General features: G+C 41.3%; 1 protein-coding gene across 2 annotated transcripts in view; it reads left to right on the forward strand.

Annotated features, from left to right (window-relative positions):
• The window catches only part of RAB31 (RAB31, member RAS oncogene family), a 75,061-nt gene that overhangs the window by 43,131 nt on the left and 15,727 nt on the right, over window positions 1–16,203 (forward strand). For both annotated transcript variants that reach the window (XM_037379937.1, XM_037379938.1), the window contains exons 4-6: window positions 2,057–2,128; window positions 4,040–4,146; window positions 8,911–9,020. In XM_037379937.1, coding sequence (XP_037235834.1) covers window positions 2,057–2,128; window positions 4,040–4,146; window positions 8,911–9,020 — 289 coding nt within the window. The remainder of the gene's footprint in view (window positions 1–2,056; window positions 2,129–4,039; window positions 4,147–8,910; window positions 9,021–16,203) is intronic.

Below are 16,203 nucleotides of genomic sequence, written 5' to 3' on the forward strand. Positions count from 1 at the left end.
GCGTCCTGGGGGGCATCAAACAGCACAACCAGCCGGTCACAGGAGGTGATCATCCTGCTGTGTTCAGCACTGGTACAGCCTCGCCTCGAGTACGGCGTGCAGTGCTCAGAGCCACGATTTAGGGAGGATGTGAAGGTCCCTGAATGTGTCCAGAGGAGGGCAACAGAGCTGGTGAAAGGGTGGGAAGGGAATGTCCTTTGAGGTGTGGCAAAGGACTCTGTGTTTGTCTGGTTTGGAGAAGAGGAGGTTGTGGGGTGACCTCATGGCTCTCTAGAGCTTCCTGAGGAGGGCACGTGGAGATGGAGGTGCTGAGCTCTTCTCCCTGGGATCTGGTGACGGGATGCGTGGGAGTGGTTCAAAGCTGCACCAGGGAAGGTTTACACTGGACATCAGGGAGCATTTCTTTACCAAGAGGGTGGTCAAACACTGCAACAGGCTTCCTCTGGAGATGGTCGTTGCCCCAAGCCTGTCGGTGTTTGAGGCATTTGGACAGTGCCCTTAACAGCGTGCTTTAACTTGGTCAGTGCTCAACTGGTCAGGCAGGTCATTGTAGGTCCCTTCCAACTGAAATAGCCTAGCCTAGTCTGTTCTGTTCTAACACACTGGAAATTTCTGTCATGATCTGGAAGCCTTAAAATTCTGGAAAGCGTTCATTGCATTAAACATGCAAGTAATAAAGCCACACACTAAAAGCCTGAAAGGCACACGTCTACCCAACTCCCTCAGGATCTTGGCTGATCCCTTTTCTTCAGACCATGCTTCTTGACTGATTCCTCTTTCTTTTCTAATCCTCCTTCCTGCTGTTTTCTCCTATTAATGAGCTCTCCCACCTGCCTCTCTCCCCAAAACACTTCAGCACTTGACCATCTGTCACAGCTGCTGTGCATCCTTACTGTTACAAAAGAAAGTATCGACCTTGAGCGGGAACGTGTGATCTGTGATAAATAGCTTACCAACTGGTGGATGAACCAATATTGCAAATATCTCGCTTTATACGTTGTATGTGAAATAGCAAGAAATGTGGAGGCAGCTAGATCTGAATGCTCAGTCTGTAAGTACAGTTCTGGGAAGATGGTGTGTCTGGTAAATCTGCAGAGGTTTGCAACGTAACACATGGATCCATGCACGCTCACTGAGCAGTGAGATTTGTACCCTGCTCTAATAATGCATTTGATTTAGGAGTTGACATCAGTTATTAGCTGTAGCTTTATATGAAGCTTTTGAAGATCACTTTGCAAATAAAAAATTGTAAAATGTCTGCGTGAGTACAGTGAAACTAAATGCCTTTTATAAGAAAGATTATTTTTGGTTTGCTTAAGACTGAGTTTAGTTGAATCAGCAGAAAGGCTTTTTGACTTCCTTTCTCTGTGTAATTACAAGCTGAAATTCTAAATCAACTGCTTAGTCATGGTGAATTATGAAAATTATGCTGTTCATTGGCAAGCTGTCGTTATAATAAACATATTTATTATTTGGCTTTTTTTTTCTTAAAGGATGCTTTCCTTGAAACAAAAAGCTGAAGAGTAACTGCAAGAACCCATGTTTTTCAAAATATCTGTCATAGTATATAGGATAAGTAAACATGGCAGGTGTTGAGTTTGTTGACAAGTTAATTTTACCCAATTCATTTGCAATGTTTTATAAAACATGAACCCAGGCTGAATCCGGTCTGTCTGTTACAACTACAAAGCAAAATGTTGTGGTTTGCCAGGGGAAGGGGGTCTGCACGCTGACAGGTTAGGCCTCCAAGTGTAGGTGATTTTCATGTCGAAACTTGTCATGGGAGTCCTTACCCTGTAATGGAAAAGATGCATTGAACCAGTAAGTGCTGATGGCCTAAACCCACTGGGATGAAGAACAGCAGGAGATAAGGGAGCTCTGCTTCCTTGACGTTTAAGGAAAATTAAGAGATGGGCAGCCACCAAAGAGGTCTGTTCTCTGTGGGAAGAAAGTTGATGGTCCTGCCACGGCAAGTCCTGACAAAGTGTGTGATAATTCTGATTTATTAATGCCGTTTTTTTGTTGGGGGGTGGTGGGTGTTGTTATGTTTTAACAGTTTCATTCTTTGGCTCCAATGTACTACCGAGGTTCAGCAGCAGCTGTCATAGTTTATGATATCACCAAGCAGGTAAGACCTTCGGGACACTTTTTGTCTGTGTTAGTCTGTGTTAACTCCTCTGCTTGGGCTGGAGTTGGACTTAAAACCCACAATTGCAGAAGTATTTATGTGTTAATCCCTGTTCATGTCAGTGGGGTATATATGCTTCAATAGTTTGTGTAGGTTTGGATGAAGGTGTCCAGCTGCCTTAAAAAATTACATGAAGTCCTACTTCTGTGTTTAAACTTCATTTAGATAAAACGTTGGAGACTGTATTTTGTCAGTGGTTTTTTGGATTTTGTCTGGCTAAATAGACAGGATAGTATCCTGCAATACCCCCTCCCACCACCACTTACGTTCTCTGCATGAAACTGAATTTTTACTACAAAAAGCTGCTGTCTGTTTTATCAACTGGACAGAAATTCAGTTCTTTGATTTAAAATCTACTGATTTAAAAAATATTTTTAACTAAGCATGTCATCTCATCTTTGGATTCCAGGCCTCATGTCTTAACTTTGAAACCAGTAATGAAATAATAAGTCTCTGACCTTTGTCTCAACATTATTCATTGGGAATGAAAGTTGTATTTTCAGACACAACTGCTCTGGCTCAGTTCTCAGGCAGAGGAAGCTAGGAGGTTCTAGCTGAATGCCTCTTCCACTGCTGCTGAAAGAAACCCCTGCTGATAAAGCTGAGTTAGAAGCGGCATTAATGGATGGATGATCATGATAGTTCACTAGCATTTTATTCCTTTACTGCCAACTGAATTATTTACTGAATTATTTACTACTAGGTTGAGAGGGTTGGCTTGGTTCTCCAGTGCATTAGTGTAATGATCTGTGGCTAATGATGGAGACCACTGTTGCACAGCAGTACTGTTCTTCTTTGCTAATTTGCCAAGAAAATATGAGGAAGAGTGAATTGTGGTGGATTTATGCTTATTTTTAATTTAAATATCTTATAGTTCATCTTGTAATGCATTGTAAGAATAGAGTTTTGTTTTGCCAGCCTTTCTCCAAGCTTGTGTGGAACAGCTCTTGGAATAAAGAGGGGAAAACAGGAGAGGAAAGTCAATGTCTATTTCAGTTTCTGATGCTTAATATTCAGTGCTGATCATTAAAGCAGAATGGATGTTTTTGTCCCAAATAACTGATAGTGCTCTCCCTTCGGTGATACTGATATAGCCATTGCTGATTTAGACACAACCCTTATGTGCACTTCTGAAGGCAAAAAAATTATTAATAATGCATTTGGGAGCTCACTTTGAGTTTCAATTACAATTTCAACCGTGTGTTATAATTAGAATCTCTAGGAACAAAAGTGATTTTAATGCTATTAGTTCATTAGTGTAAAGAAATAGAAAATTTACTATTAAAAGGTAGGTAGCATCAAAAAGTGTTTGAATTTTGTATTTGGAGGGAAAAGGCCAAGTGAATTGTCACTTGTTTCTTTGGTTTCATGATGAGTAAATTGAGATTTACCAGGTCACAGATTCAGAAATTTGAGAGGAGGGGGGACACTGCGAAAGCTCTCCTGGATGTTACTGGAAGTGTGACAGTGGTTGAGATGGTAATCCACTGGGCAGAGGCTGAAAATGGACAAATGAAGCTCACATCAGAAGTGAAGGAAATTAGCTACTAACTTAAAATAGCTGTAGTAGTTTTTTCATAGCTGAAAGTTCTAAGAAAAACATTCAGCGCTGCTTTGGGTAGGGGCGCAAAGGGGGAAGTGTCTAAGTTCAAGAATTAATTTGAGAAAGTCTTATGACCTACAGTTTGAAAAGCAGATTACATAGACACAGCGATCTTCTTCTGGTCTTGTGATCTATAAAATATTACTGCATTAACACTGTCAAAGCTGTGTTCCTCTACCTTCAAAAAAAATGAGCAATACATCAACAGAGACTAGGCTGTTGGCTTATTCATTATTTCTTTGACTTAGGATTCATTTCATACTTTGAAGAAATGGGTGAAAGAATTAAAAGAACATGGTCCTGAAAACATTGTAATGGCCATTGCTGGAAACAAATGTGATCTTTCTGATATCAGGTAATGCATCCATTTTTGTTGTTGCTTTGGTTGCAGTAACTATATTGTTTCCTTCCTTCAGGTAACCAGTTTGTTTTGTTGTTATAGTAGTATGTAATTTTGGTCAACTATATAGAGTCTTTCATGGTACCAGTGCTTCTACCAGTGTACCACTCACCAGGAGCAGCACATCTTGAATTATGTACTTTTATTTAACCTTTTACTGCCCTTCCTGTGTGTTTGTAAAGTCCACACCCTTTAGCTGCTGAATCATTGGGAATGGAAAAATAATGTCTTTTTTTTTTTAACCTTCCATTCGTGTTAAAAGGTGCAGAATGTATTAAGTGATGAGCAAACCAGCAATGTAAAGCTGGAAGGATGGGCCTGGCGTAGAATAATGCGATTCACAGAGAAACTTTGGGAATTCGTGCTTTGCAACAACTGAAACTGTCCCATAATACTGGATGTAGACAGTGTATTTTGGGTTTTTTAGGAGCATAACCTCAAGTAAAGCTCGTGTCACCTGCATGAAGCAAAGAACATCCTGGGTAAAAGAGGGGAGGGTTAAATCTTCTCTCCTGCAGAAGAGCCAGGTTGATGCTGTTTGGGATGAAAGTGAAGCTAGTCACTTTTCTGCTTGTTAGCCCTGTTTTGGATTTGCATTTATCCCTTCTGGAAATGGAATCATATTCTGCTGTACAGTAGCGGTCTTTTGTGTCAGTCCATGAGTGTTATTTCTTTATTCAGCTATGAGTACTGATTTAATGGCCATATTTAATGTTTTCCTCGTAGGCTCTCATGATTGTTCAAATACATCCCTCTGTTGTTTTATAATCATTACTTTGGCCCAGGTTCACAAGAGCCCTGAAGCACGTGTGTAACTTCAAGTAAATGGTGCAGTGCTTTATTGAATCAAGGCATCTACAAGAATTGGACCTGTGTGGGTTTTTGGGTTGATTTGTTTGGGGGTTTTTTTGGTGTCCTGTCCCCCTCCACCCCCACCACCGTTAGCCATGAACCAAACAATACTGTAAAGTCACTGCTTTCTCTTAAGACCTGAACGAGCTCTGACACTAGAAGATTCATGGTGTCTGTTTGCCTGAGAATCAGGGACACAGAGAGTGTATTGGCGTCTCCTACATGACATTGTGATACGCTTGTCGACGTGGTGAAATGAAGTCCCGTAAGATAAAACTGAAGGTTTCCAAATATGGAGTAGAAAAAGAGGAAAGGACAATTATAAAGTTAAAACCAAAAACCAGTTAGCACAAATTGGGAGTTTTCAGTTGCCCTGAGAGTCACTTTAAATTTGTTGTTTAAGTGATCCCAGCAATATGATTGCCTGATTAAATCAAGGGTAATAAGTTTGGAGATTGTGACAGATGGCACAAGTTGCAAATGAATCCATAACCAGCCGTGCCCCTGCTTTTGGTAGTGTTTGCCATGGCAGCAAGATTTTAAATACTGTTCCACCAATGACAGGTTAACGTGGGGGCATGAAGAAAAATCTGCACGCCAGAAATGTGAGAAACCTGGGGTTCCTCACAGAGTGTGATCTTCCCGCTGTGTTATTCTTAAACACTACCTGTTGTCTACTGGTTGCTGGCCATCTATTTCTTGCTTCTGTTAAGCCTGTACAGCTCTCCCATGCGGTAAATGTTCTGGTATTTGCATGGTCTTTACTGTACTCTGTAAGCTAATGTTTTGTTTTGTTAGGGAGGGTGCTTTTTTCTCCACATAATTTTGAATAGTTTTGAGAATATTGTTTTCATGCAGTTATTCTTTCCGCATCCCCCAGGCTTTTTTCTTTCTAAAGTCATTTAGTCATGTCCACCTAAAGAGATTTTGGTGGAAAAATAGAAGGCAGTCTAACTTGTACGTGATATGTTTTCACAGTTCTAGAAATCTGATTGTTTAAGCAAAACATGCAGCTGTGTGCATTCTCTGGCTGGTTTATATCTTCGAATTTACTTCAGTAAGAATGATTTTTAGGTGAAATGTGTCACCAGTTTATCAGATTGTTTCTAATGAGTAGAAAATGCACGTGCCTTTGGGCACAGAGAATTTAAAAATAAAATGATGTGAGCAGGAGCAAGCTGCTGTTTGTATGCATTTTTGGCATCTCTCTTTAGTTTTGGAGAATTTCTGGCAGATGTTTTGCTGGATATCAGAGACACAGCTGCTATTAAGACTAATGTGAATACAGGCAAAAGAGGACAAGCTCATCCAGTTCAAGTTGATTTCATTCTGCCATCTCTATGACTGTAGGAGATAACGTAAGGAGGAATGAATGGAAGCCATAAGAACCAATTCTCTTCCTTTGAGGAAAGACTGGCACTGTTTCTCATAATCATTGACCATGTTACCCTCCTCATTTAGCACCTAAAATTTGGTTTTGAGCGGCCAAGGTGGATTTGGGACACTCAGGGGTCATTTCTCAGTGTTGTTAATAGGCTGTCAGCAGTTTTTGGCACTCTGTTGAAGTAAATTTCTTCTCCACTTTGAAGGGACTGTCTGCAGATAGACAGGCCATTTTGTTTAGTATATAGCCTCATCTTTGTTATAGTACTGTCAACTCTAGTACTGTTGAGTATTTGGCATGCTTTAAAGTAATAGTAATATACTTTTCCTTCTGATATGTGTCCTGTCCTTCTGACAGGTCATTAAAAAGTAGTTTCCAAGACAGGAGCCGAGACTCCAATGTTAAAAAGTTTTGAGTGTCCAAAATGTTTTTGGAGCATTATAGAAGTCAATAGGCATTACAGCAACTAAGAAGTGTTTGCTTCCCTATAAATATGGTGCATCTTCTTAACAAATGTGTTCACTGGAAATTGCCAGATCCTTTGTTAAGAGAATTCGGCAGAATTTTGTGTTCAGATCTTCCCTCTATGCATCCAGAATATTTCATCATTCAGTAATTACTCAGAAAATCTCAAGGGAGATTGGATCAATAGGATGATTTGGAAAGGATAAAGTGAAATAATTGACATCTCTCTAAACTTTTCCTGTAGCCCTCGAATAACACTTTCTCAACACTCCACTGATGGTTCTTGCCTTTGTCCTTCACCTCATCTTGTTTGTATTCATCTGTCAGCTTAGAATTCAAGCATTTTTGGTTTTCTATTTTGACAAGGTAGGATCTGAGCAATGTTGACATCCAGATTATGATAACGCCGCTTGATGTATGCAGCTTTCTTGGTGTCGGGAGCACTGGATGGCATGATAATTATTGCCCACGTGCTGTGGACATTTGTAGGTTTCCTTTAGAAGTGTCGTTACAGAAGACTTAAGATATTTCCTTGGAATAATCTCACTTGCTGCAGTTTTACTGTTTCCTTGATTCCTGAAGTTTGCTTTCTCATCTAAACTACAGCCAGTTTTTGTCTTCATTACATACCCCTGTGCTCTCAAATTTCTTCCTTTACTGTTGTTTGAATAATATGTTAGAGAGTGAATGAAGCTCCTTTTTTCTATCTCCAGGGCTATCCACAGATGGTGAAACCTTTCATAATAAAGGCCAAGGTGCCATTTCAGAAATAGTAAGGGGAATGCTGCCTTCCCTGTGTCTTCTGCAATAAAAAGACATGTAATACAAAGAAGTGAGCAATGGAAACAAGCTGTGTGAATCCAGATGCTGGAATTGCAGGCTAATTTTTTGAAAACCACTTGTAATAAATCAGGCAATTATTCTGCTTCTCTGCATGTTTCCCATGAGCAGCAGATCCAATTTATTTAAAAAATATACCTCCATAAACCAATTGGGAAATTGCATTGTTGTGCTTCCACCTAGGTACCTTCTGTTAAAGTCAGAGGCACTCATACTAGGAGGAAATTGTGCTAGGAGTCTCTGAGTTGGTACATCGGAGCTGTGGGGTGAAGGAGTTGGTGCAAATTCTGCGTGTGCAATAGCTATAAAGACACACCAAACACATCAGATGATGTATTGAACAACTAGTAGAAAACTAGTGTTGGCAGCCTGGTGTCTCAGCATGTGCTCCCTGACTAGGGATACATAGGGTGCCTGTTGGCATGTTCAGTCTCTGATTCTAAGCTGCTGCTCAAAAATCAGGAACAGTGGTGGTTACAGGCAGCAGTGGACACAGGCAGATTCAGCTTTGCCACCTGCCCGAGGCAGATTACGAGGTCAGCATGGAGCTTGCTTTGTGTCTGAAGCAGAGGTCTTCTGCACATTGTAAAATGCATTTACCAGCTTTTGGTACTCCCCCAGTGAACCTGGCACTCCCAGACTGATCTTGCCAATGTGCTTGGGTCAGTGGCTTTCTTATTTCTTTCAGCATCTCTCTTATTTTCTTGCTGCTTGCAAACACTTAAGCATATGATGCTCTTATCATTTTCTTCCGCAGCAGTCGTGCCCTATCTTGTTTGAACACTCGGTGTGGACAGTGCTGGTTGCTGCCTGGATTAGCAGAGCTGTATGTCTTTTTCTCTAGTGTTTCAATGCTTTTCTTATTTGGGTCAGGTTTAAAAATCAAACAGATGGGGTTGTCATGTAAATTATCTTCCTTTTTCCAAGGCAAAGATTCAGCAGCAAGTCCAAGAAATCTGCAGATTGATCATTGGTGAAACTTTGATAATTTGAATATGGTGATCTAAATGGTATAAGAAGAAGAAAGATAGTGCTACTTTTGCAGAAAAGAATGGAAGAATAGCATACAAATGCTCATCTGTTTAGGCTGTATTTAATGTCTTTCCCCCACCCCCCAATTAAGTTCTTTTTGAAAATTTGTTTTCTTTTATTTGTAATTTTTTTTTTTTTTAATTTAGGGAGGTTCCTATGAAGGATGCCAGAGAATATGCAGAATCTATAGGTGCAATTGTTGTTGAAACCAGTGCAAAGAATGCTGTTAACATTGAAGAACTTTTTCAAGGAATAAGTAAGTCAGTGCTCCCTTTATTTATCTGTTTGTTTATTTGTGATTATTTGGAGGTCTGAAAATACCTGTCTGGTTTGGGTCTGAAAATTTTTTTCCCAAGGACATCAAGAAATCCACTGGGCCAGTAGTATGGCTGCTGTTCATGCAGATGAAAACTAAGAATGACTTGGAACACACCAGAGCAAAACATAGTAGATTTTAGATATGGGGTAAGCCTATTCCTTCTAAATCTGTGTATAAATGCTGACCTGGGCCACTTCTGTTTCAGACCAACCCTGCTGTAGAGGCAATACCATTGCTCTTATCATCATGTTGATAAAAATTTAAATGTTGAGAAATGCACCTGGAAGGCTATGATAAGTAGAAAATAGTCATTGCAGTGGAATCAATTTAAAAAAAACTATTTTCTCTCCAGGTCTCTTAAACAAGATGAGATTGACATTCCTTGTGAGGAGAATAAAAAACAGTCTTGTTCAGTTTGCCTCCTAGGGGTTCCAGTTTTGGTCTCTGGCTGCAAGTGGGAAGGACCTTGCAGGTTGGAAGGCACCTCAGGAGACCTTCAGTCTGACTTTCCACTGACAACAGACTTGATAGTGAATTCAGACTAGGTTGCTTGGGCCGTTGTCTGGCTAGGCCTGAGAGCAGAGGTTCCGCAACCTCTCTGGGTGGCCGAGTCTGATGTTTAAACAGTCCTCATGGTGGCATCCCTCAGGTGTATCCAGTCAGAACCTCTCCTGATTCAGTTCACGGCCACCATTGCTCATGGTCCCGGAGGCACCACAGTAAAGAGTCTGGCTCTGTCTTACCAGCAGCCCTGCCCGTGGGTATGAACAGGCAGCTTTGCAGTCCCCCAAAGCCGTCTCGTCTGCAGAGTGGACAGGCCCCGTTTCCTCAGCCTCTCCTTGCAGGCCAAGCGCTCCAGCCCCCTGGCTGTCTTGGTGGCCCTCCTCTGAACTTGTGCCAGTTTGACGTTTTTCTTGTATTGTGGGGCCCAGAAGTGGACACATTACTCAGCTTGTGTTAGACTGTCTAGAACCACCTCACCTGATATACTGGCTTGGCTCTGGTTGGTATGATTTAGGGTGCTGTTGGCCATCTTTGCTGCAGGGTGCACTGCTGGCTTCTGCTCAGCTTGCTGCCCTCAGGTCTTTTTTGGCAGAGCTGCTTCCCGGGCAGCCAGTCCCCAGCCTGTCTCATAGCCAGAGGCTCTGCCTTCCCACAAGCAGGACTTGGCATTTGTCATTTCTGAACCACATAAGGCTCCTGTTGTCCCATTTTTACTCCCCGCGTCCCCCGCCCCCCCCCCGCCCCATCCTGAGGCGATCTGAACAGCAGCCCTGCCCTCAAGGGTATTGAATGCACTCCTGAGTTGGGTATCATCTGAGGGCTGAAGTGAATGCATATGTTCTCCTCCTTCAGGACACTGATAAAAGGTATTAAGCAAGGTACTTCACTTGTAACTGGCCTACTGACAGATACATGCTATTAACCACTGGCCTTTGAGTCTGATGATCCAGCCAGTTTTTCACACAGCTGTCTGCCTATCTAGACTATAATATCCCAGCTTGGATGTACCAGGATGCTCTAGGAGAAAGTATCAGAAGCCTTGCTAAAGTCAAGGTAGACAACATCCAATGCTCTCCCTCAATCGCAGATCCAGTTGTACTGTTACTTAGGGCAACTAGGTTGGCTGGACATGGTGTGCCCTCGGTAAGTCCGTGCTGACTGGTCCTGGTCACCTCCTTCCATTTTGTGTGCTCAGAAGCAGCTTCTGAAATTATTTGATCTGTGATTTTCCCAGGAAGCAGAGTGAGGCTAACCAGCCTGTAGATCCATGGCTTGTCACTGCCCTTTCTGAAGACAAACAGAACATTCACCTTTCTTCAGTCATAGGGATTCTCCCTCATTGTCCACAACCTTTCAAAACCAATAGATAGGGATGATAAGGAACAGCTTTGCAGTGGCATTGGCTTGTACTCTGTATCCTCAGGCTTGTATGGGTTGAGATTTCTTAAGAGCTCTGTGACTCATCCTCTTCCAGTACTGGTGGTTCTTCCTTTCCCTGAATTCCTGTTTTGGGGTGCAGAGGCCTAGGAGACAGCAAGTCCAGAAACTCCACTTTATTTCCCTGAAGTCTTTTATTTTATTTCACATATTCATAATCCGCTCATATTATCTACCACACTTCGTCTGAGGTGGGGCCTACTCAAGTGTTTGCTTCACTTGCCTGGGATGTATTTTGAAATGGTTAATGAGAACTGATATTCCTAGAATACGCCACCTTTCTTTTACCTCCTTTAAAAAAAGGAGTGTGTGACATGGCTGTCTGGAGGAACCGGTTCTTTCTTGTGACAGTTTACTGATTGTCTGCGTCTGATGTTTGTGAATGTTCTTGAGGAGGAGCACATCCTTGCCATGTAATTAGATAATTAGTTTCTGTCTTTGATAGGCAATGCTGCAGCTGGCAGCATACACTGTCCCTAATAATGGATATAATAAATGAAAATCAGCTAAATTCAGTTTAGTATGAACTAGATACCCAGGCAAGTGCACTTAATTCCACAGGCAATTATTTCTATATATAGAAATATTTGGTCTCAGTGAATGTTCTCGTGACCTTATCAAATACTCAGTGGAGAGAAAGGAGAGAGTTGGTAGTGTACGTTTATAGAAACATAGTGGAAACCAAGTGAAAAACGCTTAATTAGCAGGAGAATTAAGTAGCATGATTGTGACTGGGCAGAGGGCAGGGATAACTTTGGGATGCTTGATACCACTTCAGTCTTTGTGCAGTTTCCAGAAAAGTCTGGCTATGGCTAACTTGCCTGGCAGCATTTCTGCCTTTTCAGTGTATGAAGTCCTTCTGTGGCCATGTCTCCTTCCCTGTTGACTAATTTTATTTGTGCGGTGCCCTAGAAGTCATGCTGCAGCTTTAGTTTGCCTTTCACACTGCCTGACAGTTCGTGTCCTTCTCTTTGTGCTGCTGTAGAAGGGCATGGTGCAGCTCCCCGTCCTCTGACCAGGGACACAACAACTTCTGTTTACCTTGGATCTTGTAGGTAGACTGTGTTGGCTGTTTTACAGCCTAGATTTGGAAGCGTATTCCAACATGCATGGATAATTTCTCCATTAAAAACCTTCTTGAAATTGATACCCCAAACAGAAAGGGTAGGCTACATTTTAATTTAGCTGAGAAAATTGCCTCCTGCTTGCTTATGCTTTTCATTTCCCAGGGGTATTTTAACATAATCATTTTTGCTTCCTAAGGTGTCTAGCAACTGTCTCTTTTCCAGGGAAAATGTTGTAAACGGAGTGGAATAGTATAATGGGAAGAACTTACTTGACATAATGATATAAAAAAGGTGGAACATAAAAGGGGAACTGGGATGTTTTGCTGACAACCAGATAAATCTTGGAAAAATTATAGAGATTACAGACAGTTCACTTCATTTGTCAGGTTATTATATGACACTGTTTTTAAACAATTTTTTTACAATAAGTTTCTCTCAGGGTTTGAGGATTTGACTGCTTTGAGGGATGTCTTAATAACAGTCTCGACACAAATCCGTTGTCCTTAATTCTTCTCAGGAAAATACAAGATGTGAAAGACTAGAATTAGTCAGTTTCTGATTTTTTGAAGGTGAGGCAAACTGGCAGGAGAGGGACTCTGCCGTCAGTGTACTCATATGAATAAGGCTGAGGAAGCAGACTGTGCACAAGAGTCAGCCAAGTCTGTGTTCTCTGTGCCGGAGAGTTTTCACCGAGTTGCGTAATGGGATGCAGCTCCTGGCTGATTGTTGTACCCCTGTGATTTCAGATGGCAAGCCACTGCACTTACCCTGGTTACATTTAGCACTGCCTTACTGAAGGCTTGCTGTGACTGTGAAACAGCACGTGGCTGTTTTCTCTGTAAACAAGAAAATAATATTTTTAGTACAGTTGTATATTCCCCACTTGGGCTAAATTTTTCCTAGTGCCTTTCTTGAAAGGTTTTTGATGTAAAAAGCGCTTAACATTATAGTGGTTTTTCTCATGTTCCAGTAGTTTAAAAGCCGAGTGTTTATAGGACCAAATGTTATTAACTTTTTATTCTGAGCCTTAGAAGAATCATAGGCACAGCAGCTCCTTGTCACTGGTTTATACTTCAGCAGCAGCAGCAAAAATTCCAGGAATGTATTATACAATAGCAGTATAATACAGTATAAAATTGTGTCTGTGCAGGAGGTCATACCAGTTCTGTATTACCCCTTCTTGGTCGTGGGGCTTTGGTCCGCTGACCACTGCTTGTGCCTGGGAAGGCAGCTTGCCCGTTAAAACTTTTTTAATTTTCAGTGACTAAACAAGCTGCCCCAAGTGTACTGTCATTTAATAGCAATCACACCCTTGTAATTGTCAGACACCTGTTCATTTAACAATTCAAATAAGCCTTTGTTACCTTACTCAAATCTAGTACGCACCCAGCTGTTTCTCTGCAGCCTGTGTGTATTGCCTGTTACCCTGGGCATGAAGGTGCCCCAGACAGGAAAGAGAAGATTACGTAAAAGCCATGCCGAGACTGTACCTCCCAGGTTAACACTAGTCTGTATCAGTAGGTCCAAAGGTAAACAGGTGGCAGGATAAGTAAGCTGCTGAAGAATACATAGCCAAGTGAAATATGAAACGAACATGTGCCTAAACAAAAAAAATAAACTATGGGCACGCAATTATTACTTTTTTTTTTTTTTTAAGTCTGGCAAATCATAGAATCGTAGAATGGTTTAGGTTGGAAGGGACCTTAAAGATCACCTAGTTCCAACCCCCCTGCAGTGGGCAAGGGCACCTTCCACCTTCCACTAGACCAGTTTGCTCAAAGCCCCATCCAGCCTGGCCTTGAACACTTCCGGGGATGGGGCATCCACAGCTTCTCTGGGCGTTGGAGGTTAGTGTGCTACCAAAGGGGACAAGATTGAAGCATTTTAGCATCTTTCGTCAATGGTGAGAGGGAAGCAAGTAAGATTATCAGAATCACTCTACAGAAAGTGTGTAAAGAGCTGTTAGCACACTAGGTCTTACTGATGCTGTTTCTATGAGGAGAGACAGGCTGATGTTTAAAAATCCAGATAAGGATGTTCTTGCTAGGCAAGGCTTCCTGAAAAGAGCAGAGAGTTTCTGACTCGGGATACAACCTTTCATATGGTAAATGCTCAGTTATAAATGTATGAAGCTATTGATTTTCTGTTGCCTTGCCGGTAGCTCATATATTGAATATTTAATGTAACCCAAATACTTGTTTCCTAGAAATACTGGGAGATTAAAAAAAAAAAAAAACCAAAAATGAAAAAAGAAAAACAAACCCAGTCTCTACAGTTTATAGTTTAACCAGTTGTATACTGGGCAAACTAGAGAGGAATGTGTGACATGTCTGTCTGTGGAATGGGGAGGGATCATTTCCAGCAAATGCTCAATGTTTGCACTGACTCGGATAGACTTGGATGGGTGGAATTGCAGATGGGCAATTTTCAAGCTTTGTGAGTGATGAGTTTTCATCCTTTATCTGCTGATCTGCGGATATCTGTGAACTACTTTGAAGAGGTCTATGAAAGACGTTTTAAGAGAAGCAAGTATGTTTATATTATGAAGCAGTTCACATACACCATTTTTAAGGCAGCCCAAGCTCATAACTGACATTTTGTAGGGTTGTTGAGCCCAAGCTCATAATTGACACCCTGTGAGAGGATGGAAAAACATTGCCCTAACTTATGTTTGACATTATATTCTTTACAGTTTATGCTCCCTGTATTCTAGTATTAGTTCTTCTCTTGCTTTCAAATTTTAATGAATAAAGCAAAAGTTACTGGCCTTTGGACTACTCCTAAAGTTAAACTTACGAGGTCCTGAATTTCTCTCCAACCATAGGGGAGAGCTCTTCAACATAAGCTAGTAAATAAGCCGAAACAGCCCAATGTTAATTACAGCAGGACCTCAAATCAAGGTTGGATCTCTTAGTAATTAAAGTTACTAGGAATTCTGTGGTTTACTTTGGTGCCTGTAAAATTTACATATTTTTTTTCTGCAGATTTTAATTAAATGAGCAAAATCTAGTTGTATTTCTGCTGCTCCTAGCAAGAACTTCAATTTCAGCAATCTGTGCTTTTGCTTAAGAAAAAAAAGGCTTTATTTTCTTGCATGGAGATGCTGTTAGGTATGCTATTAGGAGTATTAACAGAATTGCAAGTTAACTACGTTTAGTTATGCAATATCCTTTATTGTAAATATGCATTACCTTGCATGTAAACTTACAACATGAAGTAAACAGCAGTCATATCTGTAAATTGGGGAAATCCTGCCCCACTGCGAGTATGGGAGAGGAGAAGAAACTAGAGACTGACCAGTGGGCCAAGCTTTATAATCTATGTGAGAGATGTGGGGAACTTGTAGAATACCAGTGAAACCAGTTTCAAAGGATGAAAGTATTTGGGGAGGTAAGAGTGCCTGTCTTAAGCCCTACACGTGCACAAAGTCTTGTACCCAAATGCCAAAACTGTTGGATGGGATGTGGCTGCTTCGTTCTGCCATAACTTCACAGATGTCCGTGCTTTATTAATGAGTTCTACAGAGAGCAATGCTTTGCAGGGGTTTACCTTGCTGTGACACAGCTCGCAATTTTAGGAGGAGTTTCTGGCCATTATATAGCTGTTGTCTGCCTTTGCTCAGGTGAGCCATAAGAGCTGTGGCAGCTGCTAGTCTGTTGCTCTGGGGCAGTGTGAAATGAATTTCACATTCTGCACTAATGAAAATATCCCCTTCCTCCAGCCTCCTAAAAAAATCAAGTTGTACCTGATTTTCAGGAAGAGAACACATGGGAGAAATGTGCAGAATGCCACCGTGCAGCACTGTGATGTCTTGCTTTTTATGCCCTTAGCAGAATTGTTGTAGTTGTGTTAGGTGGTAGGACTGTGTGGTTCTTTTGAACTTTTGACTTAACGTGGATATGCCAGCTCAGGTTGATCACATCACGGTCTGTTTCCACAGTAGACAAGTATTTGTTCAATGCACTGTTGTGTTTGTCCCTTTGTCAGCATGGTAACCACTTGTGGGGTTTTTTTCCTTATGCTCAGCTTTAAGGCTGTTTCCAGCTGTTCATGCAGTCTTGTACAGGTCAGTGATGAAACTAGTTTCATGTTAAAAAAAAAAACCAAACCAA

The sequence above is a fragment of the Falco rusticolus genome, chromosome 3 (genome assembly GCF_015220075.1).
Source record: "Falco rusticolus isolate bFalRus1 chromosome 3, bFalRus1.pri, whole genome shotgun sequence".
Taxonomy (NCBI): domain Eukaryota; kingdom Metazoa; phylum Chordata; class Aves; order Falconiformes; family Falconidae; genus Falco; species Falco rusticolus.